At 40.5% G+C, this 24603-nt stretch overlaps 3 protein-coding genes across 4 annotated transcripts in view; 2 read left to right on the plus strand and 1 right to left on the minus strand.

Moving 5' to 3' along the window:
* Nucleotides 1–24603, minus strand: part of LOC136242754 (TNF receptor-associated factor 3-like) — a 32923-nt gene that overhangs the window by 6671 nt on the left and 1649 nt on the right. The window lies entirely within an intron of this gene.
* Nucleotides 2427–3965, plus strand: LOC136242758 (axoneme-associated protein mst101(2)-like). The gene has a single exon (XM_066034218.1). It carries the CDS (start codon nt 2830–2832, stop codon nt 3958–3960), a length of 1131 nt encoding a protein of 376 aa, XP_065890290.1. The 5' UTR covers nt 2427–2829; the 3' UTR covers nt 3961–3965.
* LOC136242752 (uncharacterized) lies at nt 4021–9985 on the plus strand. The gene has a single exon (XM_066034209.1). The coding sequence runs from the start codon at nt 4021–4023 to the stop codon at nt 9427–9429; it is 5409 nt and encodes a 1802-aa protein (XP_065890281.1). The 3' UTR covers nt 9430–9985.

Here is a 24603-nt window from a genome sequence, read left to right on the forward strand (position 1 = left end):
TAAAAGTAGACAAGTTGATATGCTGTATGAGGGAGGGTCATGAAGCTTATACCAGATTTATCAATGATCAACCCAGCAAAGTCATTATCGATACACTCAACCATTAGCAAAATCAAGTTTGCAGCCCCAAAGACCACCTTAAATCTAGTGTCCAAAGTTGATGTCAAAAGTGAGACTATCAAAGCTCTTATGTTTATAGAGTATGCAAGTCACCTGGGCTACACTGTTGATGAGCTACTCCAGCATGAGATTACCAACTCTGCATTCTTCTTGATGGATGAAGATGGTTACCTGAGGAAAAATGTCAAATCACAACTTGGAACTGAGTTGCTTAAATTGTGTCCAGTAATAGACAAGAAAGGGTCAGAGACCCCACCTCAAACCCATGCTATTGTCATTGACTTCATGGCCTTGGTATAAAGAAAAGTTCCTTTAAAGAAGCTTGATCCTCCTGTCAGGACATTCTACGACTTTGCTATTGCCTTGACATCAATGATCACCAAAGCTGGGCACAACAGTGATGAGATCTATATTGTTTTTTAATAATTACAGAGAGGACAACATCAAGAATGGAGAGAGGGATAGAAGAGCTAAGTCCAAAGAAATGGTTGTCCTTGATGTAATCTTACCAAACCAAAATGTTCCAGTGATTTTGGAGAATTATTGGTCATCTTCCACCAGCAAAAGTGCTTTCCAAGCATTCTATGTTGAATGGCTCATCACCAGTTATCGTGGCTCCAAACCTTTATATCTTGGTATATCATCACAAGCATGGATAGTGTCGGCTGGTTGTGCTTCTGTATTTCCTCAGCTCAACTGCACACATGAGGAAGCTGATGACAGGATGATGTTCCATGTGCAGGATATCTTAAGTTGCCGGTCAGGACCTACATCCATGACACTGTCATCAGGTGATACAGATGTCTTTGTGTGCCTACTGTACCACTTTACAGTGAATAGGAGAGACCTTGGTCTCCAAGAGCTCTGGCTCATTCGCAATTCAGGAATGAGAAGAGTGATGTTACCACTCCACGACATTTGCAGTGCATTGGGAAATGACTTGATCAAGTGTCTTCCAGCAGTTCATACACTGACTGGGTGTGATACCACTAGCAAGATAGCAACCAAGTCTGCAGCCCTGAATGCTGTTCAGAAACCAGGAAATTCTTCTTTGGTGCTTGATTTTAACTCTCCACAGCTAACAGAAAGCTCAATACAGATGGCAGAGACATTCTTGGTCAAATGTCTCAACCAACAACAGACCTGAAGACATTTGATGACCTACGTCTCGCTGCATTCAATAGCAATGCCCTCAAGTTGGACTTTGCAAGAACTGCTTGCACTTCAACCAATGCAAGGAAGCATATTCATAGAGCATACTATTAAGTACAGCTGTGGGTTCAAGCACCATTTAGAGATGCCACTTTGACCATGGATGCTGAGGGCTTACGGTTTTAAAAGAAGGGAAAATATATTGGTACCTGAGATTGTGATCTCTAAACCTGAAGGCCTGCCAGATCCCTGCACATGTGGCAAGTGTGCTCACAAGAATGGGTGTTGTTGCAGAGTAGCTGGGATTAAGAGCTGCAAGTACTGTAAATGCAAGGGAGGTGACAGTTGCCAAAACCCAATTACTGAATGAACATAATATTATCATGTACCACGGTAGTGGTACATAATAGGGATCAGGCAGAAATTTTTCAAAACACTCTAATAGAACGTACGCCAAAAGCAGCCTTCCGGGCTTTAGATTTTATTTCTAAAACATTCTAGACCTTTCTTTTGTGTTTACAACACTAGCCAACAAGTATTAAAAGTAAAGGAAATGGTTTTAGGTGTTTTTTAAAATTTTGAAAATGGTTAGATTCTCCATCTTCTTCTTTCTTTCTTCTTTCTTTCTTGTTTCGCGCGCCTACAGCTCGTAGGAAGTAGATATCAGCCCTAAAAACGTATGGCGTATTTAAAAAACATTCGTACCCAGGTCTGTGTGGTATTAAAATCTTCCCTCTCTAATGCGATTGCGAGATATAGAGCAAGAATCACTCTTCGAGACGCCATTCGATCGAGAAGCCATACAGATGATAATATAGAATTGTTTAAAATTCCATTGCTTTAGCTCACAGGACTAAAATGCATCAAGTTGTATCACACTAAACATTAAACATAACTATTGTTCACTGAAACTCGGGTTTTAGACTTCCTTCATTACGAGACAGTGAAGGGGGTGTGGCCCGCACCTCGTCACTTAAACTATTACTGTACGCCTTTCGTGTATACTTTCTATTATATTCTTCAGCTGTTTACCAGCTAAGAGTCGACATAACAAGGCTTGTAAGCTATTGGAACACACTGGTAAATTTCGAATTGAAAAGGGGTGTGTCCCTTCCGTACGCGATTGAAAAATAAAAAGCGGGATACTTCGTATACTCAGCACTTTAATTGGAGTCGACCACGTTTTGTCAAGCTTGTGTTTTACTCGTGTTGAGATTTCGCACCGCTTCGTTGCAGTAAACGGTCACACTAGTGGATTTATCTACTCGTCAAAGGAAAGTGGTATTGTTTACTGTATTGTTAACTGTATTGTTAACTGTTTGGGTTTATTGTGTCAGCAATAAATTCATATTATTGGTGCGATCATTTCATAATAGTATTGAATTTGTATCCATTATAAACAACGGATACTTATTCTGTTGTTAAAGTACTACTACTCATACTGTTAATTCTCTGTGCTACCATGCCGTCGAGATCAGCAAAAACGCGAAGATTACGTGACAAACAGCGATATGCCAATGCTAGGGAGGAATTTGCACTGACCGTAAACATTACTACATGGCTAATGCTGATATGTATAAAAGTGCTGCTAAAATGGCATATTCTAGCAATCCTGAGCAAAAGAAAGAGGCTTCTAAAATAGCTTCAAAATTAGCGTATGCTGATAATCCTGACAAAAAGAAAGAGGCTTCTAAAATTGCTTCAAAATTAGCATATGCTGATAATCCTGACAAAAAGAAAGAGGCTTCTAAAATAGCATATGCTGATAATCCTGACAAAAAGAAAGAGGCTTCTAAAATAGCATATGCTGATAATCCTGACAAAAAGAAAGAGGCTTCTAAAATAGCTTCAAAATTAGCGTATGCTGATAATCCTGACAAAAAGAAAGAGGCTTCTAAAATAGCTTCAAAAACAGCATATGTTGAGAATCCAGGAAAGAAGAAAGAGGCTTCAAAAATGGCTTATGCTGATGATCGAGAAACGAAAAGGAAGGCATCTAAAAAAGCCTATGAAGAGAACGCAGAAAAACGTAAAAATGAATTTAAAGATAATTATAGTGAGCACAGAGAAGAAATATGTAGTATGAAAAGAGATCAATATGTGCTTCGTGCACCCAATGAAGGCCTTGTTAACACTTTTGTTGATAACCTTCTTAGTGAATTCTTACTTAATGCTGATCTGAAGGTTTGTTTAACTACAAAACTTCATGATCATTTTAAATCGTATGCTGAAAAGCTCAGTAAAAAAATGGAATGCGTCACTGCTTGTAGATTAGCATCAAGAAATCTTGTACACCATGTTCTTGAATTGCGCAAACTTAATGCGGGTAAGTTTATAAAACATGTAAGGGATGTCAATACACTTACCATTGATAGTGTAATGGATTTTGGTGACAAGCAACATTCAATGCATGCAGAGCCCTATTTTTACGATACTGGATATAGGTATGCTTTTCAGCCCACAAGGCTTTCCATTGATAAAAACAATCGATGTCTGTTTGTTGAAAACCTGTCACCTAACCCTGAAGAATTTATTTGTGACGAGCCTATTCCTCTTGATATAAATGGAAGGGCACACATTTGTGATGGCCTTGGTTGTTCGTATGTGTGTCGCACAGTTAGTGATAGGGATATTGAGTGTATTCTTGACATTAAACAAGCTTTTACAAAATCATTAGCCCAGGTGTGAGAAATGTTGCATAACATTGATAATGAATGTTCCCATATCCATCACCTAAAGCCTAGAGGAATGGAGGATGACTTGGCTAGCACAGAACTCTTTAAGCTTGGTCATCCTCTGCCTTGCTCCAGTGGTATGTGCAGCAGTAAATTGCGAGTATTACGAGCTGCATCAGTTCACTACCCAGTCTTGCGTAAACTACTCTACAGTGTATACATGGCTATAAAGAGTCACGCTGTTGTTTCTAAAATAGACCATGCATTATCTCATGCTGATTACAAATCACTATGTGATCTGTTAAAAATAGAGGACTATGAAGATCTTATAGTAAACAGCATTGAAGTTGATGTGTCTGATCCTCCATCAATGGATGAGTCAGATTTCTCTAGGGAAGGTTTGAAGCATGTTGAAAGACACTTACAAATTAAGTACGCTGTAATTTTTGAAAAATACAAAAAGGAACTGGATGATCATCCTGAGTTTCCCTGCTCTAGTTGTGAAAGACTACTGTGCAGAAGTAATCTTACACAATATAGTGCTTCCACTGAAAAGTTTTCCTCGGATGTGTGGGTAGAACTTAAACAGTATTTGGCACGAAAGGATGAAAATTTTAACACAAAAACTTACTACGTTTGTACGTATTGCCGTCCTTTGCTCAATCAAAATAAGCTTCCTGCACGGTGTGTTCTGAATGGCTTGTATGTTGAAGAAGTCCCAGAGGAGCTTTCTAATTTAAATGCAATTGGTAAGCAACTAATTCAAAGGGCTAAACCCTTTCAGACAATAATTCGGTTAAAGACGTACACTGGAAAGGTACCAATTTATAATGCCACAAAAGGGTTAAAAGGAACAATGTTCTTTTTACCTTTGCCTCTGCATAACACAATAGCTGCTTTAGATTCCTTGGGTATGCCATGTGAAGGTGACAGCATGTTACCTGACCCAGAGTTGTTCATCCTTCTTGATGGCCAGCCCACCAAAGACAAGGTGGTGTGGCAGAGTTTGGTTGACGTAAATCACATCAAAAGGGCTGTAAATAAGCTGAAAGAAACCAATTGGATTTACCAAAATATTAACCAGGACAGTGTTGATGATGCTGCTAAGAAAGCCGTTGAAGTGGTTAGTAGTACCACTAGTAGTCTCATTGAGAAAGCCACCGAAACTGACCTTGCGGAACTTGAGGCTTACACCATTCGGCGCTTGGATGAGAAATTGCCTGTAGGTTCTGATATAGAACATTATAGAATGTTAAAAATTCACGAACCGGCACTAGACAACAGGCTGAAGTATCTAGATGTTATGTGTTTTCCAACACTCTTCCCTTCAGGAACGTTTGGCGAATTCCATCCTAGGAATGTAAGTATCTCATTTAGTGAGTACGTAAAATCTCGTTTGCTCAATATGGATGCACGATTTAGAAAAAGCCCTGACTATGTTTTCTATTACTTGTGGCAAAAGGAAATGAGAGAACTATCCAGTGGTATATACAATGTTATGAAATCCACTGGAAGAAATGGCATGTCAGTTAAAGACTTTTTAGCTGGTGTAGATTCCTCTGATAAACAAATTGAGGCCAACCTGTCAACCATGCTTCAGTCTGTCAGAGGTACAAAGCAGTTCTGGTTTCTAAAAAAAAGTGACCTCTTGTGTATGATTCGTGAATACGGCCCTCCCACATTATTTTTGACTTTCAGTTGTGCAGAATATGATTCACCCGACATTGCTGCATATCTGCACAAGGTCAATGATGTTCCTGCTGGTTATCCTATTGGAAAGCTATGTGCTGAGGATCCCATATCTGTTTCTAGAAAATTTAGTAAAAAATTTCACGATTTCTTAAACACTGTTATAATTAAAGGCGAGGTCCTTGGCAAAGTTTTGGTACACTTTTTTAAAAAAGAATATGCAAGTCGAGGGGCCCCTCACTATCATGTTCTGCTGTGGATTGAAAATGCTCCGGTTATTGGCACTGATCCAGATAGCCTTGTTTTAAAATGGATTCAACAGAGAATTACATGCCGTATCCCTGACAAAGATAGCAACCCAGACCTCCACAACCTAGTTATGAAATATCAGTTGCATAAATGTAGCTCGTACTGTAAAAAGAAACACAAGGTAGGGGGAGTTTTTATTACAAGATGTAGGTTTGGATTCCCCAGGCCAGAGGCAGATGAAGGTCAAATACATTCAGTTGAAGAGTGCTTGAAAAGTAGAAACAGAATCTACACAATTCCCAGGTCTTCTAATGAAATACGTGTCAATAATTATAATCCTCTATTGCTGCTGCTGTGGCGAGCAAATATTGACATTCAATACACTGCTGAAAATTCTTTGGCGTTAGCACATTATGTAACAAGCTACATTACAAAGGCTGAGAAGAGCCACTTGCATGAGCTTTGGGATGAAGTTGGTAGTTCAGAATCTTTATACAGTAGGCTCTGGAGTTTTGGAGTACGTTCCCTGCGCAATAGAGAATGCGGCATGTATGAAGCATGTGACATTTTACTGGGTGACCATTTGACAGAAAAATCACAAACCGTTCAATGGGTTGCAGCAGATCAACCGCACAAGCGCAAAAGGCGTCTTAGGAATCACGAAAAGCTCAAAGAGCTCTGTGAGAGTGATCCTGATTCTGTTAGTATATTCAACGACAATCTCATTGATACCTTTTATCCAGCGCGTCCTGATGATTTGGAGGATGTGTGTTTATATGATTTTGTTAAATGGTATGTATTCTCTGGGGTTGATTCTGCTGGTAAGAGGAAATACAGAAAATTGACGAAGCCCCGTCTTCCTAATCATAGGCTGTATGATCCTAGCAAAGAGGATCAGCGAGAGGACTATTACTATTCGCTGCTATTGCTTTTCGTTCCATTTAGGTGTGAAAGCAATCTAATTGGCAAACACAAAAATGCCGAACAGGCTTTTAAAGGCTTTCTTTCTTCGAGTGATGACATGAAAGGCCATCATGAAAAGCTTAAAAAGCTGTTGGAGGCTCAGAACAAAGTAAAGGAAATTAATGAACACCGGGATCCTATTGAAAATGAATGTCCAAAAGAAGAAGAAAATAATTTAGGTGGTCTAGAAATAGCTGGTGAAGCCATGAATGACATGCATGAAGCAGACTGTCACGATAAAAATGATTTTTCATTGAAAGAACGTATCAGCATGTTGAATTCTGACCAATTGCGCATTTTTCAAAATATCTCAGACCACCTGTACCATCAATGGCAGCATGAAAAAGGTAAATGTCTGTGTACTGACTTGAAACCACTCCATAAATTCATTAGTGGAGTTGGTGGCACTGGCAAGTCCTTCCTGATTGAAACCATTAGGCAACAGGTATCTGACATCTGGAAAGATGACTGCCCCGGTGATACAAAGTGTGCTGTAGGTGCACCAACCGGATTAGCCTCGTACAATATCCACGGCGTTACTGTACACCGTATGTTTTTACTGCCTATAGAGCATGATGCTAGGACAGCCACATATTGGCCTTTATCCAAGGAAACTCAAAAAGTAATGCGTACCAATCTGTGTTCTTTAAAGCTCGTAATAATTGATGAGGTCTCCATGCTTTCAAATTTAAACCTCACATATATTCACTTGAGACTGGAAGAGCTATTTGGTGGTAGTGAATGGTTCAGTGCAAAAAATATTTTATTTGTGGGTGACTTATTGCAATTGCCCCCAGTTAATGGTTTGCCAGTATTCAGCAAATTGACCAGTAAAGCAGTTTCAAATAAGTTGGGCTGTATAAGTGCTGTAAACATATGGGCAGATACAGTCACTTATGATGAGTTGACCATCAATGAACGCCAAAAGGGTGACCCTACGTATAGTAAAATCTTGGATGAAGTTCGGCGAGGCTTCCCAACTGAAGACAGTTTGAGTCGCCTTCATGAAAGAGTGATAAGTGGCGATATAGCTACAAAATATAGTGAATTGTGTGAGCTAGGTAAACACCCTGTTTGTTTATTTCCAACTTGCAAAGCATGTAAAGATCACAACACTAGTATGCTTAACACACTCGATAGCAAATTGCAACATTTTGTGTCTGTAGATGAAATAGATGAAACTAGTGGGACTCGGAAATGGAATAAAAAAGCCACTGATGCACTTTTAAAAGCAAACAAGGATTGTAACATGACAGCCGGGCTAGAGGCTGAATTGGTGGTAGCTGTAGGAGCAAGAGTAATGCTTCGAAGAAATTTAGACACAAAGCATGGACTAGTAAATGGTTTCATTGGAACTGCCATTGCTATCACTTCACAGTGTATCACTGTTAAATTTGACCAAATATCAGATCCTTATTCTGTAGAGAGGGTTAGAAGTAAGTTTATGTTGATGAAATCCTTCTTTGTCTATCGAAAACAGTTCCCTCTTATCCTGGCGTTTGCTGTTACCATCCACAAATGTCAAGGGCTTTCCCTTGATTCAGCAATTGTAGATTTGTCTGAAAAGGTTTTTAGCCCAGGCATGGCTTATGTGGCAATGTCCAGAGTGCGTTCTCTGGATGGACTTTATCTTACCGAGTTTGATCCAGCATCTATTATGGTCAGTACTAGTTGCTTAGAAGAGATAAACAGGCTTCGAGGTATTTACAGAACAGATCTCCCATTGTATGATATCCCAAAAACCACTAAGCATACCAAAAAAAGAAAGTTTGATATCAACGAGTGCACAGAAGAAGTGCCTTCTAAAGTACCTTGCAAGCCTAAGTTTCCATGTAAAAGAAAATTGGATCACTTAAGTGAGGGTGTACCTACAAAAAAAACAAAGGTCGACCTACCTAAACTGAAAACAAAACTTGATCCCAATACCGATGAAACTTTAGACTGCTATTACACAGGTGCAGAGAATGATCATCAGCAAACTGTTTGGCCAGATCTTCGATACTATCCAGTTGATGAAGAGTGGCAACATAATGCATGTGAAACTATTGGATTACAGTTTAAAAGCTTATTTGTTCATTCAAATGGAGGCCCTGATGTTGTTCTTACTAGACCAGACTGTCGCAGTCTCAAAAAGATCAAAGGAGATGGTAACTGTCTTTTTAGGGCCCTCTGCTTCATCATTACTGGTAGTGAAGATCAACATTTTGCCTTACGTACAAAAATTATTGAGCACATGCTGTGCATTCCTCACATGTTCGAAGGCTATGGTGCTGATGGGGAAATGAATTGCATAAATTTGTTTCATCACCCTACTCAGTATGAATCTGTTGATGATTATATTCAGCGTTCTCGGATAGACACAGATGGTGTTTGGGGAACCAATGTGGAAATGGCCTGTTTAGCTCACATTTTACAGGCTCCTGTGTATTGTTTTGATGCAAGTCAACGTCGCCACATTTGGGCAGCATATTTTCCTACCAATGTTGACAGATTTATTCCCAGAGACATCAGGCAAAAGTCTCTTTACATATATTTTGCCCATGATCATTTCACTGTTGTTACTTCAACAAGAAGAAGATAAATTCTAAACATATTCATACTGTTACTTTCAATCAAAGAAATGATCGGGTTGTGCGTGTGTGTGCATGCATTGGCATGGGTGTGTGGAGGGAATAAAGGTGTGCCACTGATGGTTCACTAGATCAAAAGCATATACTCAAGTGGTTTGGCACACCTTGTATAGCAATTGTGTTGGTTGATTTAGTACTTGTGTGAGAGTGCATTCGTTTGCACGGGTGTGTGGAGGGATTCTAAACCAACAATAATTGTTTTATATATGAACTGCGTAGTGCACAACTTGGTAATAAGGCACATGTTTAAAAGCTACTAAGTATCATTTTCGGTACCATACTACATATGCAGCTTTGTGGTCTACTTATAGAAACAAAAGCACACTTTAAAAAAACAATGTGGATTGCCATGTGCTCCACATGTAAACAAAGTGCACTTTTTAAAAAGAAGTGGTTGCCGTATGCTTTACTTGTAAACAAAAAGCACACTTTAAAAAACAATGCGGTTTGCCGTGTGCTCCACATGTAAACAAAGTGCACTTTAAAAAGAAGTGGTTGCTGTGTGCTTCACTTGTAAACAAAAAGCGCACTTTAAACTAAAAACAATGTAGTTTGCCATGTGCTCGATCCACATGTCAACAAAAGTGCACTTTAAAAAGAAGTGGTTGCCATGTGCTTCACTTACATGTAAACAAAAGTGCACTTTAAAAAAGAGTGGTTGCTGTGTGCTTTATTATTTGTAAACAAAAACACACTTTAAAAAACAATGTGGATTGCCATGTGCTCCACATGTAAACAAAGTGCACTTTTTAAAAAGAAGTGGTTGCCGTGTGCTTTACTTGTAAACAAAAGGCACACTTTAAAAAACAATGCGGTTTGCCGTGTGCTCCACATGTAAACAAAGTGCACTTTAAAAAGAAGTGGTTGCTGTGTGCTTCACTTGTAAACAAAAAGCACACTTTAAAAACAATGTAGTTTGCCATGTGCTCCACATGTAAACAAAAGTGCACTTTAAAAAGAAGTGGTTGCCATGTGCTTCACTTACATGTAAACAAAAGTGCACTTTAAAAAAGAGTGGTTGCTGTGTGCTTTATTATTTGTAAACAAAAGCACACTTTAAAAAACAATGTGGTTTTCCGTGTGCTCCACAGGTAAACAAAAGTGCACTTTAAAAAGAAGTGGTTGCTGTGTTCTTTATTTGTAAACAAAAGCACACTTAAAATCAATGTGGTTGCTGTGTGCTCCACATGTAGACAAAAGCACACTTTTTAAAAAGAAGTGGTTACCGTCTGCTTTACTTGTAAACAAAAAGCACACTTTAAAAAACAATGCGGTTTGCCGTGTGCTCCACATGTAAACAAAGTGCACTTTAAAAAGAAGTGGTTGCTGTGTGCTTCACTTGTAAACAAAAAGCACACTTTAAAAACAATGTAGTTTGCCATGTGCTCCACATGTAAACAAAAGTGCACTTTAAAAAGAAGTGGTTGCCATGTGCTTCACTTACATGTAAACAAAAGTGCACTTTAAAAAAGAGTGGTTGCTGTGTGCTTTATTATTTGTAAACAAAAGCACACTTTAAAAAACAATGTGGTTTGCCGTGTGCTCCACAGGTAAACAAAAGTGCACTTTAAAAAGAAGTGGTTGCTGTGTTCTTTATTTGTAAACAAAAGCACACTTAAAATCAATGTGGTTGCTGTGTGCTCCACATGTAGACAAAAGCACACTTTAACTTGTAAACAAAAGCACATGTGGTTGCTGTGTGTGCTTCACTTAATTGTAAATAAGAGCTTAATTTAAACAGAAGTTGTTGCCGTGTGGTCCACCGGTAAACAAAAGCACACTTTAACTAACCAGGTATGAGCTCCACATGTAAGCAAGAGATACTTCAGAATAAATGGAGTGGTAATACCCATGTGCTCCACTGATACTTTTGGGAATTTGCCATGTCCCATTGCACTGCTCTGAGACAAAAGGTAATTCAAAACCAGTTTGTTGTTATCGGGTATTGTTGTTTGCTTTGTAGGCTCCACTGCTTTGACAGAGAAACGCACTATAAAGTATATAGAAATCATGTGCACTGTACTGTTCTAAATTTTGGTGAGATACTGCAAAATAGGTTAATATATTTTCATCAGCGAGGATCACTGATTGCATAGCTACAAGATAAGGGAAGCCATACTTTAAAGTTATCGCACGTGATGACATGACGTAGTCAATGATGTCAATGATCTGATGTGATTTAACTATTTCTACGTGTTTGATTCACAAGTGAAATTAATCCCACAGTGCATTATTTTTCAGCTTGATAACTTAATCCCACAATGCTTTATTTCTGCTGTTGCTATAAAAAGAATTGCAGTAGACCTACTGCAGCAGGTCACAGTGGTGAAATGGAAGGTGAGTGTAATACTTTTATCATTGTTATTTACAATATTGTATCAATTCCATTCCAGAAGCTGCTAAGAAAATAGAAGAATTAGAGGCCAAGCTTAAAGAGAAAGATGAAAGCTTGGCCAAAGTTATGGCAAAAACTTGATGAGGGTGAGTGAATCTGGTTGTTTAAATATTACTGTTATTGTGCTTTTCAGTATGTCAGATGATGGTCAAACAGGATGGGGAGTTTGTGGTGGCTAAGGTTGAAGAAAACTGTAGAGTAGTAGCCACCCAAACTCCCATGAAGTTTTTAAAGCTGGGCCAACAGAAGAGGGAGGGTAAGTTTTGTCTGTTTGTATATTTTGTATATTCTTTGCATCATAGAATGGAAGAGAGGCTGGGCAGGGAGAGGAAGAGGACTAGGAAGGGGAAGAGGAAGAGGACATTGATTAAACTTAATTATGTAATTGTTTATTAAACTTATTTATGTAATTGTTTATTGCCAGTTGATATTACAATGGGTTTCTTTATTAAACAATCATGTACTGTTGAACGTATATTTAAGAAGTAGTCCATGTGCATGGACATGAAAAAAATCATGAAACTAGTGGGGCAAAAAAATTATTAATTTTCAACCAGTAGAATAGGGATCAAAGATTTGATTTTGAAAAAAACTGCGTAAACAAGAAGTAATAGGGATGATAATCCACAAAATTCTATGCATCATCAGTTCAAAGCAAGTTATTTGAATAGTGTACACTCAATTTGCGATTCCTATTTCAACTTGTGGTTAAATTTTGTTAAAATGTTGAAATAGGAATCGCAAATTGAGTGTACACTATTCAAATAACTTGCTTTGAACTGATGATGCATAGAATTTTGTGGATTATCATCCCTATTACTTCTTGTTTACGCAGTTTTTTTCAAAATCAAATCTTTGATCCCTATTCTACTTGTTGAAAATTAATAATTTTTTTGCCCCACTAGTTTATAGTCATGTTTGCACTTTTTATTATAATACTAAACTCAATGAAATATCCAAGTACACATTTTGCATTCTTCATTGACCCCCTAAATATGGCCATTCTAAACATTTTGAGCATCATAGGAAGTCTGCAGTTGCAATGTTTTAGAAGATACAGTGAAATGTCTTCCGATAAAAGGGGTGTGGTCAATTTGGGGCATTTCGCCCCAGATAGAGCATTTGGAACATATCACAAGTTATTCCTTGGGGTCAAATTAGCCTAGAACAATTGAATTATCCTCTCCTAAATTAAGTGCATACAAACTCAAGTCAGGTCCTCCCCTATTGGTGTCAATTCATCTTCCTGTAACCTCTGTAAACTTAATGCAATAGGATAGGCTTCCCTTATGGTCAGAACTGGTTCGGGTAGTATGATCACATCATCATCAACATAAGATCTCACCAAGTCATCTTCCCAATCACCCATACTCTCAATGGCAATGTTATCATCAATTGCCACAAACTCTTCAACTGTCATATAAACATGAACACCAATTGCATGAGCTGCTGTCAACAATTTGCTGCAATTTTCTGTTTGTTGTATCCCACTCACTTCATTTCGTGCATGGGTTTCTCGATCTCCATCCCACTTAAAGCCATTGCACAGTTCAGAAAACATTTCTTGATGGTTCTTTCTGACACCTCATCCCATGCTTTGCCACACCACTTCACAGCATTCTGTTTTGAGGTCAATGCCAGGTGCACAGGTGTCAACACAGGCTAATATATACTCCATCAACTTCTGGTGATATCTCAATTTGAATGCCTGAATGATTCCTCCATCAAGTGGTTGAAAGTGTGAAGTGGTATTGGCAGGAAGGAACTTCACAGTGACATTTGATAAGGCCAAAAGCATCACTGCCACCATGACTGCTAACATTATCCATAAACAACAAAATCTTTCTTTTTTGCTGCCTCATCTTTCTGTTAATCTGCTCTAACCACTCAGTAAAAATGCCAGTATTCATCCAGGCCTTGCTGCTGGATCTCCAAGTTACAGGCAATCGTGACACATTCACACCATTAAATGCACGTGGTTTTCGAGCTTTCCCAATAACCAATGGCTTAAATTTTTCTCCACTAGCACTACAACAGAACAACACAGTAAGTCTCTCCTTTGCTAATTTCCCACTTTTACTGCATCTCCTTTTTCTGCCAAGGTTTTGTCTGGCATGGCTCAATAGAACAATCCAGTTTCATCACAATTAAATACCTCTGTTTCATTCTTGCCTGATATATTGCTTGGGATTCTGCTCCTGTAATCGTCTCCAACTTCTTCATCAACATCTGTGCCTTCTACACACCATATATACTGTTTAACATTATACCTTCCCTTCCAACTTCCTAGCCAACCATTGCTGGCCTTAAATCCTTCAATGTTTAGCGACGAAGCGTACTCTACAGCCTTAGCTTTCAGCAGTCCTCCAGTGATCGGAATACCTTTTGCTCTAGCTTGGTGAATGAAATCAAAAACTAGCTGGTTCAAGTTGCTTAATTCTGTTTCTCTTGAAATCCGTCTTCATTTAGTGATTGATTTGCCTCCCAACTCTGCAGGTAAGTAGCATGCTTCCGCAAAATGTCACTTATTGTGCCTCTTTCAATTCCAAATCGTTTTACTAATTCTTCCTGTGTATATTTTGGCCTCGAATCAGCTGCCTTTATCAGCTTAACTCTGTGTTTCAGAGTACCGTATTTTACTGGTTAATAGCCGCGGCTACTATAACTTTCAGCAAGCAAAACCCTGTGGCTACTATGCGAAGGGGGCTACTATCCGAGGGAGGGTACTATGAGCTTGTGTGGCAGCAGCCTGCAGCGTTTATACGGATTCACGAGTGACTTCCCTGGCTTAAAACAACTCCTTTGCCAGGTTTCTGCTTCAACGTGTCTTATCAACACTTGCAACAGTATGTTCAGATACAAGCCGCAGCTCTTATCCAAGGGCGGCTCTTATGACAATATTTCTAGGCTGTGAAGCGGCTACTATCCGGGGGCGGCTATTATGCGAGCCACGGCTATTAACCAGTCAAATATGGTAAGTTCTGTATTAGACCGTTTTCTTATTGCCATTTTGTCGGATTATGGGATCTAAAATCAATAAATCCTGTGCACAAAGTAACATGATTTGTGGTCAGATTACTGAGTTCCGGATTATTGAGTGAGTATTGAATGTAAAGTTGTCCAGATACAGAGATCTGGTTGGATTACTAAGGATTACACAGGGGTCAGATTAGAGGGTTTCGACTGTATAATACTTTTTCCCTTTAAGACAACACTTTGCCTAAAATGTAACCAGCTAAGCGGGATAAAAAAAAACCTACTAGCTTTTCAAATTCTACTTTGCTATAAATAAATTTTAATCGCTTTGGTATGCGGTGACACAAAGCTCAAATCAATAAAATCTGTACACTGTTACAGACCTGACTATATACAATACGTGTCACTTCAGTTACTCTAATTAGTGCTGTGCCCTGTACTGGGACGTGCCTCTCTTATATTATTAATAATATACCATCACACACCCCACACATAAAGAAAGACGCATATACAATAAGAACCCTACAACAAGAAGCCTAATAATTAAAATTCAAGAAAATATCCATGTCCAAAGTACAGTGTACAAGTGCTCATTCCCTAGAGAGAGCATTGCCTTGTTTCCCTACACTTTTTTCTATGACCCTTAATCAAACTTAAAATTCTTAATTTTTCCTTATACTTGTTTGCTTGTTTTCTTTTTACAACATTACTACGACTGGTAAACTCACACACACCACATCAAAAGATAGGATAGTGCCAGAGAAAATGTTTTTAACTGAACGTACACCCCAACTATGACTTGAAAGTGAAACGGTCATTACTCTTCACTTTTAACTGTGTTCAGCCAATTACACAGCACTACAAACAAAGAACAGTAGGAAAAGTGCCTCTGCAATCAATCCAGTTACCATGAAAAATACAGACGATTAGTGTGCCCTAACTATCAATTACTGACTCAAAAGTGTAGTGGCCATTACGCTTCGCATACAACTATGTTCAGCCCGTTTCACAGCATTACAAGCAAAGAAGAGTAGGAGAAGAGCCTCTGCAATCAATCCAGTCACCTTGGAAAATATGGATGATTCTTGTTTACAAATGTAGGGAAACCTGGCATCACACTAGCACGAATCAACACCTTCGGCTATCAGCAAAAAAGAAATGGGACACAAAGGAGAACAAAGGTAACTCCATGATGCATGCATTGTACGTATTTCAGCAGGGGCATACAGAGGGGGGTTTCCAGGGGTTTCAGGAAACCCCATTGGATTTTACACACTACTTGAAACATTAAGAAATTGAAACTTCAGGTTTCCAGAATCTGGAATCTATCATGGAACAGGACACATTAAACTTTTATCTTAGTTAAATAATAGTTTCTCACATGACAGCAACACTTGTAGTATTATTCTGAATTATGATTTTGGTGAAAAGATCTAGATACTCTAATAAAGCAGTCAGGCAATATAAACTACTCTAATATAACAGTCACTTAAGACAGGGTTTTTGATAAGTATTTCGCTCTGAGCCAAACTGGCCCAACCCTGACATCTACTGCCCCACCAGTAGTATACCACTGGACCAATCAACTTATGTTTGATGTGTATTAGTCACAAAGCTAAACTAGTGCTGAGAAAATTGGAGCAGAAGCCATGAGTTGTGAGGGTCGTTATGTGTACACACTGGGCCAATGAAACGTATCAAATACCCTGAGTGGAAACCCCTTTTCAAAATCCCTGCACACGCCTCTGTTCGGTATGCCAAAAGGTGCTGAAGCAACATTAAACAGTGAAAAAATCAAGCCCGTGGTGTTAGCCATTATCAAGTTATCCTTGTCTGAAGGCATCAGGCAGGCAGTTAGTCAGTCAGTAGAAAATTCCATTGAATTATATTTTTCAAAACTTTGTAGCAATCTATTGGAAACATTTAGGGTCGTACTAAAGGCACTGTTGGGCTTGGTTATACATAACCAGTACTGCCAAGGTGCCAGGATGGTATTGTGAAGTTGGTCTTTAGTGATATTTTTGGCCAGAAAAATCTGATCCCTAATATACAGTACTACTGTACTGTATGATGTACGCATAGCAAATGCAGCTTGATTATAACTTGCCACTAAAGTCTCTAGTCTCAGATACTAGTCTACTATACTAGTTTCCGGATACTAGTCTCGTGTGGCCAGACCCACTCTTCGTGCGGCGCTTATCGATTGATAATTATAAGCGCCTAGCTTCAAGAGGGTCTGGTATAGTTCGAATAGCAAAGTTGTTCTGACACCCTGAGCTTTTCTAGGATGATAATGAAACACCTGGTCAATTTTCATCACGCCACATCACTTTGCAGGTTGTTAACAAATTCCTTTCTCTGTTGACAGTAAGCCACCAGTTTGCAATATGACGTGGTGTGATGAAAGTTGACCAGGTGTTTCATTATCACCCTGGAAAAGCTCAGGGTGACAGAACTTTGCTATTCAAACTATACCAGACCCTCTCGCAACTAGGAGCTTATAATATCAATCGATAAGCGCCATGCAAAGAGTGGGTCTACTAGTGTTATATTAACCTTATAAGATTCTCATCCACCATGGTTATCTTAAATTTAGTAGCGACAAATTGCACAACAATATGGCTGACCGAAAATTGTTGTAATGGAGATGGAACATCTCTATAGCCTAAGCACGTGTAGAGTATATGCATGTGAGCATTCAGCATTCTACTTTCACAGCCAGACCACTGTTTCTTCTTCTGCCATTGAGTTGGGAAATGACAAAAGAAGAATGAGTGGCCTGGCTGGTAGGTCTACCTTACCAGTTTAGGCACCAGAAAAACCGTGCAGTGATGGCCAAGTGATGCTCAGTAGATCCATAGATAATGAGGGTATTTCCGGACGCTCTTTGATAAAATCAATCTAACACTGCACTCACAACGAGTTAGCACAAACCCTAGAAATCATTTTAAATCCTATCTTATGGTGCATCTGCAATACAAATTTCATTTCAATACAATGAACTGCTGAGGAGTTATGAGCTGAAATTTAACAGCGTGTAAAAATGCAACATGCAGCTAATCTGGACACTTTGAATAACAAAAAAGTAGCACCTTCTACAGGTTATCAATCCTCTTTAAAAGTAGAGAGACTAAAGTACCACTCATCTGGAGCTTATGAATCAAGTAGAAAGTTCATACCCTTCGGGAGGAAGCAACAGTGCGTATTTCAAAAAGTTTATGTAATTCACGAACATTTTCTTTGTACTTCAATAGAACAGCTGCTGAAAAATTGACTGCCACTCTGCCTGCATGTGCTTCATGGATTCTTATGATATTTTCTATGCAATTACTCGAGGGTATAAATCTTTAAATATGAGCTTGGGGTGCCTGGTTAGATTAACATTTTCAAAATTTTTGAACAAAAATACCCGTGATTACGCTACAAATTCGTGTCAAACTTCAATGAAGGTTAATAGCTTAACCGTGGTTAGCACACAAAGAATCACGCACGCCTCCAGCCAATCACGCACGTGATGCAGAATGCGCCATTTGTTGACTCGTGTGATCGAACTTCAACTTGTCATGCGTAAAAGTGTGAGACGGAGAACAATGACATTTCTATCTCACTGAAGCGGAACAATATCCTACAGTAGGTTTTTGTCTCCCCGTGAACCACTGTGACAGCCGTCAGATTGTAACCATAAAGAGGTTCAAGCAAGTTTCACTAGTGCTCTGGCCGTGGTGGCACTGATACACACAAACAGATCAACAACTGATTCTATCGATCAATCCCCCAGTATCGTCTCGCCGGGTGAGTTGTCACCTACCACCGGAAGTCCCCACAAACCAGTCACCGGTTTAATACCGTGCCTCCTCCCTTCACACAGGAAGGGAGTGAAATATAGTAAATCCTGGAGATAGGTGTAGAGGGTACCTGGCCTGTTAGGGTAAGGTAGGAATTTTCTTTTTAAAGAAATTTAGGCATGAGCTGACCACAAATTAAATTGGATTCCACATTTTTTTGTATGTTTTTAGCCCGTAGGAGGGAATAAAATAAAGTAATAAAGGGGATGTTAGCTAGGCTTGGTTCAGTGAGGGACAAGTGGATTGGTAGCTACATCAGTAGCACTCAACATGAGCTACGTCGGTAGCACTCACAGACATGAGCTACGTTGGTAGCACTCACAGACATGAGCTACGTCGGTAGCACTCACAGACATGAGCTACGTCGGTAGCACTCACAGACATGAGCTACGTCGGTAGCACTCACAGACATGAGCTACGTCGGTAGCACTCCCAGAGATGAGCTACGTCGGTAGCACTCACAGACATGAGCTACGTCGGTAGCACTCACAGACATGAGCTATGTCGGTAGCACTTACAGACATGAGCTACGTCGGTGGTAGCACTCACAGACATGAGCTACGTTGGTAGCACTCACATATGAGCTACATCTCATGCATAAGCTGTATCACTACATATCACAATGAGCAATGTTGGAAACACTCAAATGGGGTAAGTTGGTACTTAAACATGGGCTACATCTCACAATGTGAGCTACGTCGGTAGCACTCAAACATGAGCTACGTCGGTAGCACTCTCAGACGTGAGCTACATCTCATGCATAAGCTGTATCACTACATATCACAATGTGAGCAATGTTGGAAACACTCAAATGGAGTAAGTTGGTACTTAAACATGGACTACGTCTCACAATGTGAGCTATGTTGGTAGCACTCACGCATCAATTATGCCGATAGTATTCAAACAGGAGCTACGTCGGTAGCACTCAAACATGAGCTACGTCGGTAGCACTCACAGACATGAGCTACATCGGTGGCACTTACAGACATGAGCTACGTCGGTAGCACTCACTGACATGAGCTATGTTGGTAGCACTCACACATGAGCTACATCTCATGCATAAGCTGTATCACTACATATCACAATGTGAGCTACGTCGGTAGCACTCAAACATGAGCTACGTCGGTAGCACTCAAACATGAGCTACGTCGGTAGCACTCAAACATGAGCTACGTCGGTAGCACTCAAACATGAGCTACGTCGGTAGCACTTACAGTCATGAGCTACGTCGGTAGCACTCACAGTCATGAGCTACGTCGGTGGCACTTACAGACATGAGCTACATTGGTAGCACTCACTGACATGAGCTACGTCGGTAGCACTCACAGTCATGAGCTACGTCGGTGGCACTTACAGACATGAGCTACATTGGTAGCACTCACTGACATGAGCTATGTTGGTAGCACTCACACATGAGCTACATCTCATGCATAAGCTGTATCACTACATATCACAATGTGAGCAATATTGGAAACACTCAAATGGGGTAAGTTGGTACTTAAACATGGGCTACATCTCACAACGTGAGCTACGTCAGTAGCACTCACGCATCAGTTACATCGATAGTACTCAAACATGAGCTACGTCGGTAGCACTCAAACATGAGCTACGTTGGTAGCACTCAAACATGAGCTACATCGGTAGCACAAACATGAGCTACATCGGTAGCACTCACATGAGCTACATCGGTAGCACTCACATGAGCTACGTTGGTAGCACTCAAACATGAGCTATGCCTGGAGCACTCAAACATGAGCTATGTCGGTAGCACTCAAACATTAACTACATCGGTAGCACTCAAACATGAGCTACATCGGTAGCATTCAAACATGAACTGCATCAGTAGCACTCAAACATGAGCTACTTGGGTAGCACACACATGAGCTACATCGGTAGCACTCACATGAGCTATGTCAGTAGTTGAGCTACATCGGTAGCACTCAATCTGTCATTAACACCGAGACATGAGCTGTCAGCAACACTCAGTCATGAGCTACATCAGTAGTAGCCAACATGAGCTATGGTGGTAGTACCGAAATAAGGTAAGTTGGTACTCAAACATGAGTTATATATCACAACGTGAGGTACGTTGGTAGCACCCAAACATGAGCTACATCAGTAGCACTCACACATGAGGTACATCGGTATCACTCAGTTGGTATTACTCAAACATGAGATGTGTCAGTAGTACTCTAACATGAACTATGTTAGTAGTACTGAAACGAGGTAACCTGGTACTCAGACGTGAGCTATATATCACAATGTGAGTTATGTCAGTGGCACTCAAACATGAGCTACGTCAGTAGCACCCACACATGAGCTACGTCGGTAGCACTCACATGAGCTATGTCAGTAATACTCAAACATGAGCTGTGTCAGTAGTACTCAAACATGAGCTACGTTGGTACTACTGAAATGAGGTAAGTTGGTACTCGAACATGAGCTACATATCACAATGTGAGCTATGTTGGTAGCACTACGCATGAGCTACCTCGGTAGTACTCAAACATGAGCTACGTCAGTAGCACTCACACATGAGCTATGCCAGTAGTACTCACACCTGAGCTATGCCGGTAGCTCTCAATACGTCAGTAACGCTCAGACATGAGCTACATCAGTGGTAGCCAGACACAAGCTATGTTGGTAGTACTGATGAAAGGAGGCAAGTTGGCACTCAAATGTAAGCTACATATCACAATGGGAGCTATGTTGGCAACACTCAAATGGTACTTAACATGAGCTGCATCTTGCAGTGCAGGCTATGCTGCTTGCATGAGCTGCATCGGTGGCATTCAAACATGAGCTACATTGGTGGCATTCACACATCAACTACATCAGTAGCACTCACATGAGCTATGTCAGTAGTACTCAAGCATGAGTTGTGTCAGTAGTACTCAAACATGAGCTGCGTTGGTAGTGCTGAGATGAGGTAAGTTGGTACTCAGACATGGGCTGCATGTCACAATGCGATGAGCTACGTTGGTAGTACTCACACATGAGCTACACTGGTAACACTCAGACATGAGCTACATCGGTAGCACTCAAACATGAGCTACATCAGTAGCACTCAAACATGAGCTACATCGGTAGCACTCAAACATGAGCTACATCGGTAGCACTCTTGCACCGAGGACTTTGGGCATACATTTCTGGCAGATCACTCATGCCCATGTTATAACTATGAAATTCGCACACCCAACTGTGCAATATCTTGAGTGAATGAGATATACGCACTGGCTTAACAAGATATACGCACTGGCTTAACAAGATATACGCACTGGTACCACTCAAACAAGAGCTACGTCGGTAGCACTCAAACACGAGCTGCATCAGTAGCACTCACACATGAGCTACGTCGGTAGCACCCACATTCACTAGTACACAAACCTGAGCTACGTTGGTAGCACTCAATATGTCGGTAATACCCAGACATGAGCTGTCAGCAACACTCAGTCATGAACTACATCAGTAGTAGCCAGACATCAGCTATGCTGGTAGTACTGAAACGAGGTAAGATGGTACTCAAACATGAGTTATATATCACGATGCGAGCTACGTTGGTAGCACTCACACAGGAGCTATGTCAGTAACAATTAAACATGAGCTACGTCAGTAGCACTCAAACATGAGCTATATATGTTGGCTGAAATGAGGTAAGTTATTACTCAGACATGAGCCACATATCACAAGGTGAGCTACGTTGGTAGCACTCACGCATGAGCTACGTCGGTAGCACCCAAACATGAGCTACGTCGGTAGCACTCAAACATCAGCTACACCATTAGTACTCAAACATAAGCTACGTTGGTAGCACTCGCGCATGAGCTACGTATGTCGGTAGCACTCACACAAGCTATGTCAGTAGTACTCAAACCTGAGCTACGTCAGTAGCAAGCACTCAACAGGTCAGTAACACCCAGATACAAGCTGTCAGTAACACTCAGACATGAGATACATCGGTAGTAGCCAAACATGAGCTATGCCGGTAGTACTAAAATGAGGTAAGTTTGGAAAACATGAGCTACACATCACAATGTGAGCTACGTTGGTAGCACTCACACAGGAGCTATGTCGGTAGAACTCAAATGAGCTATGCCGGTACGGTAGCACTCAAACACAAGCTACGTCGGTAGCACTCAAACTTGAGCTATGTTGGTAGTACTGATATGAGGTAAGTTGGTACTCGAACACGAGCTACATATCACAACGCGAGATATGTTGGTAGTACTCACACATGAGCTATGTCGGTAGCACTCAAACATGAGCCACGTCGGGAGCACTCAAACATCAGCTACACCGGTGGCACTTATACATGAGCGGCATCAGTAGCACTCACATGAGCTATGTCGGTAGTACTCAAACATGAGCTACGTCAGTAGCACTAAAACATCAGCTACGCCCGCCTACATCAGTAGTAGCCAGACATGAGCTATGTTGGTATTATACTGAAACGAGGTAAGTTGGTACTCAAACATGAGCTACATCTCACAATGTGAGCTATGTTGGTAGCACTCATATGTGCTACATCAGTAGCGCTCAAACATGAGCTACATTGGTAGCACTCAGATTTGAGCTACGTTGGCAGTACTCAAACACGAACTACGTCCATAGCACTCGAACATGAGCTACGTCCGTAGCACTCAAACACGAGCTACGTCAGTAGCATTCAAACATGAGCTATGTCAGTTACACTCAAACATGAGCTACATTGGTATTACCCAGATATGAGCTACGTTGGTAGCTCCCATACATGAGCTGTGTCGGTAGCACTCAGATGATGGAAGTTGGCAGCACTCAATTATGAGTGATGTCAATAGCACTCACACACGAGCTATCTCAGTAGCACTCAAACATGAGCTACATTGGTAAACGGGGGCTACGTCAGCGCTCAAACAAGGGCTACACTGGTAGCACTCAAACATGAACTATCTACAAATGAGCTACCTCGGTAGTACTTGTAAGTTGTAACACGAGTTACGTCAGTAGCACGCAAATATGAGCTACACACAAACATGGTCATAAGCTACCTCGGTAGTACTTGTAACATGAGTTATGTCAGTAACACGCGAACATAAGCTACATCAGTAGCACTTCTAAGATGAGTAGCACCTGACTGCATCAACCACAGACATGCAAGTTGGGGGCTCATAGTCACACATCAGCAATGTCGATCGGTAGCACCTGCCGCATTAAATGGGACAACTACATTGCAATCACACATCTACTATGTGTGTCTGATTGCATCAATTGCAGTAAATATATGACAGCTACTTTGGTAACTCAGCCGGTACACTCACACTTCAGCAATGCTGGTAACACCTGCAGCTGACTGCAGTAAATGTGACACTACTGGTAGTGTTCTTCAGTCACGTTTGCTACGACATTAGTACCTGGGTGCATCAATCCCAGTAAAATTAATGTGGATATCACAGTACAGTCACGCATGACACATCAGCTACCCAATTATCAATCAGTCAATGCGACCTGTCATCACACATCTACACGGCAGCTATATTGCAGGCATCAGCTGCGGTTGAGGTGACTGCTACATCAGCAACACTATACAGTCAACGTCTCTCTACATCAGTGGCAAAAAATTGGGACAGCTATACATTATTACCATGCACTGTAACTACAGCCACATATCAGCTATATCGTTAGCACGGGACCAGGTCACAACGAGGTGGCAGAAACATCAGCACAGTAACCATACCTCAGCTATGTCATCACCAGACTGCACCATGATCAGCTGCAGTGAACAAGACAGCTAGAGCAGTAACATTGTACAGTTTATACTGTTAGCATCAGACTATATCAATTACAGAGGAGGTGGCATCAGACCATATCAATTGCAATAAAGGTGGCAGAAACATCTGGCCTTTCTATGCTGGTCAGTATCAACAACCATT

The sequence above is a fragment of the Dysidea avara genome, chromosome 13 (assembly GCF_963678975.1).
Source record: "Dysidea avara chromosome 13, odDysAvar1.4, whole genome shotgun sequence".
Lineage (NCBI taxonomy): Eukaryota > Metazoa > Porifera > Demospongiae > Dictyoceratida > Dysideidae > Dysidea > Dysidea avara.

Excerpts from the sequence above, each read along its gene's own strand:
- LOC136242758 (XM_066034218.1), top strand. The coding sequence starts at position 2,830 with ATGGCTAATGCTGATATGTATAAAAGTGCTGCTAAAATGGCATATTCT.
- LOC136242752 (XM_066034209.1), top strand. The coding sequence starts at position 4,021 with ATGGAGGATGACTTGGCTAGCACAGAACTCTTTAAGCTTGGTCATCCT.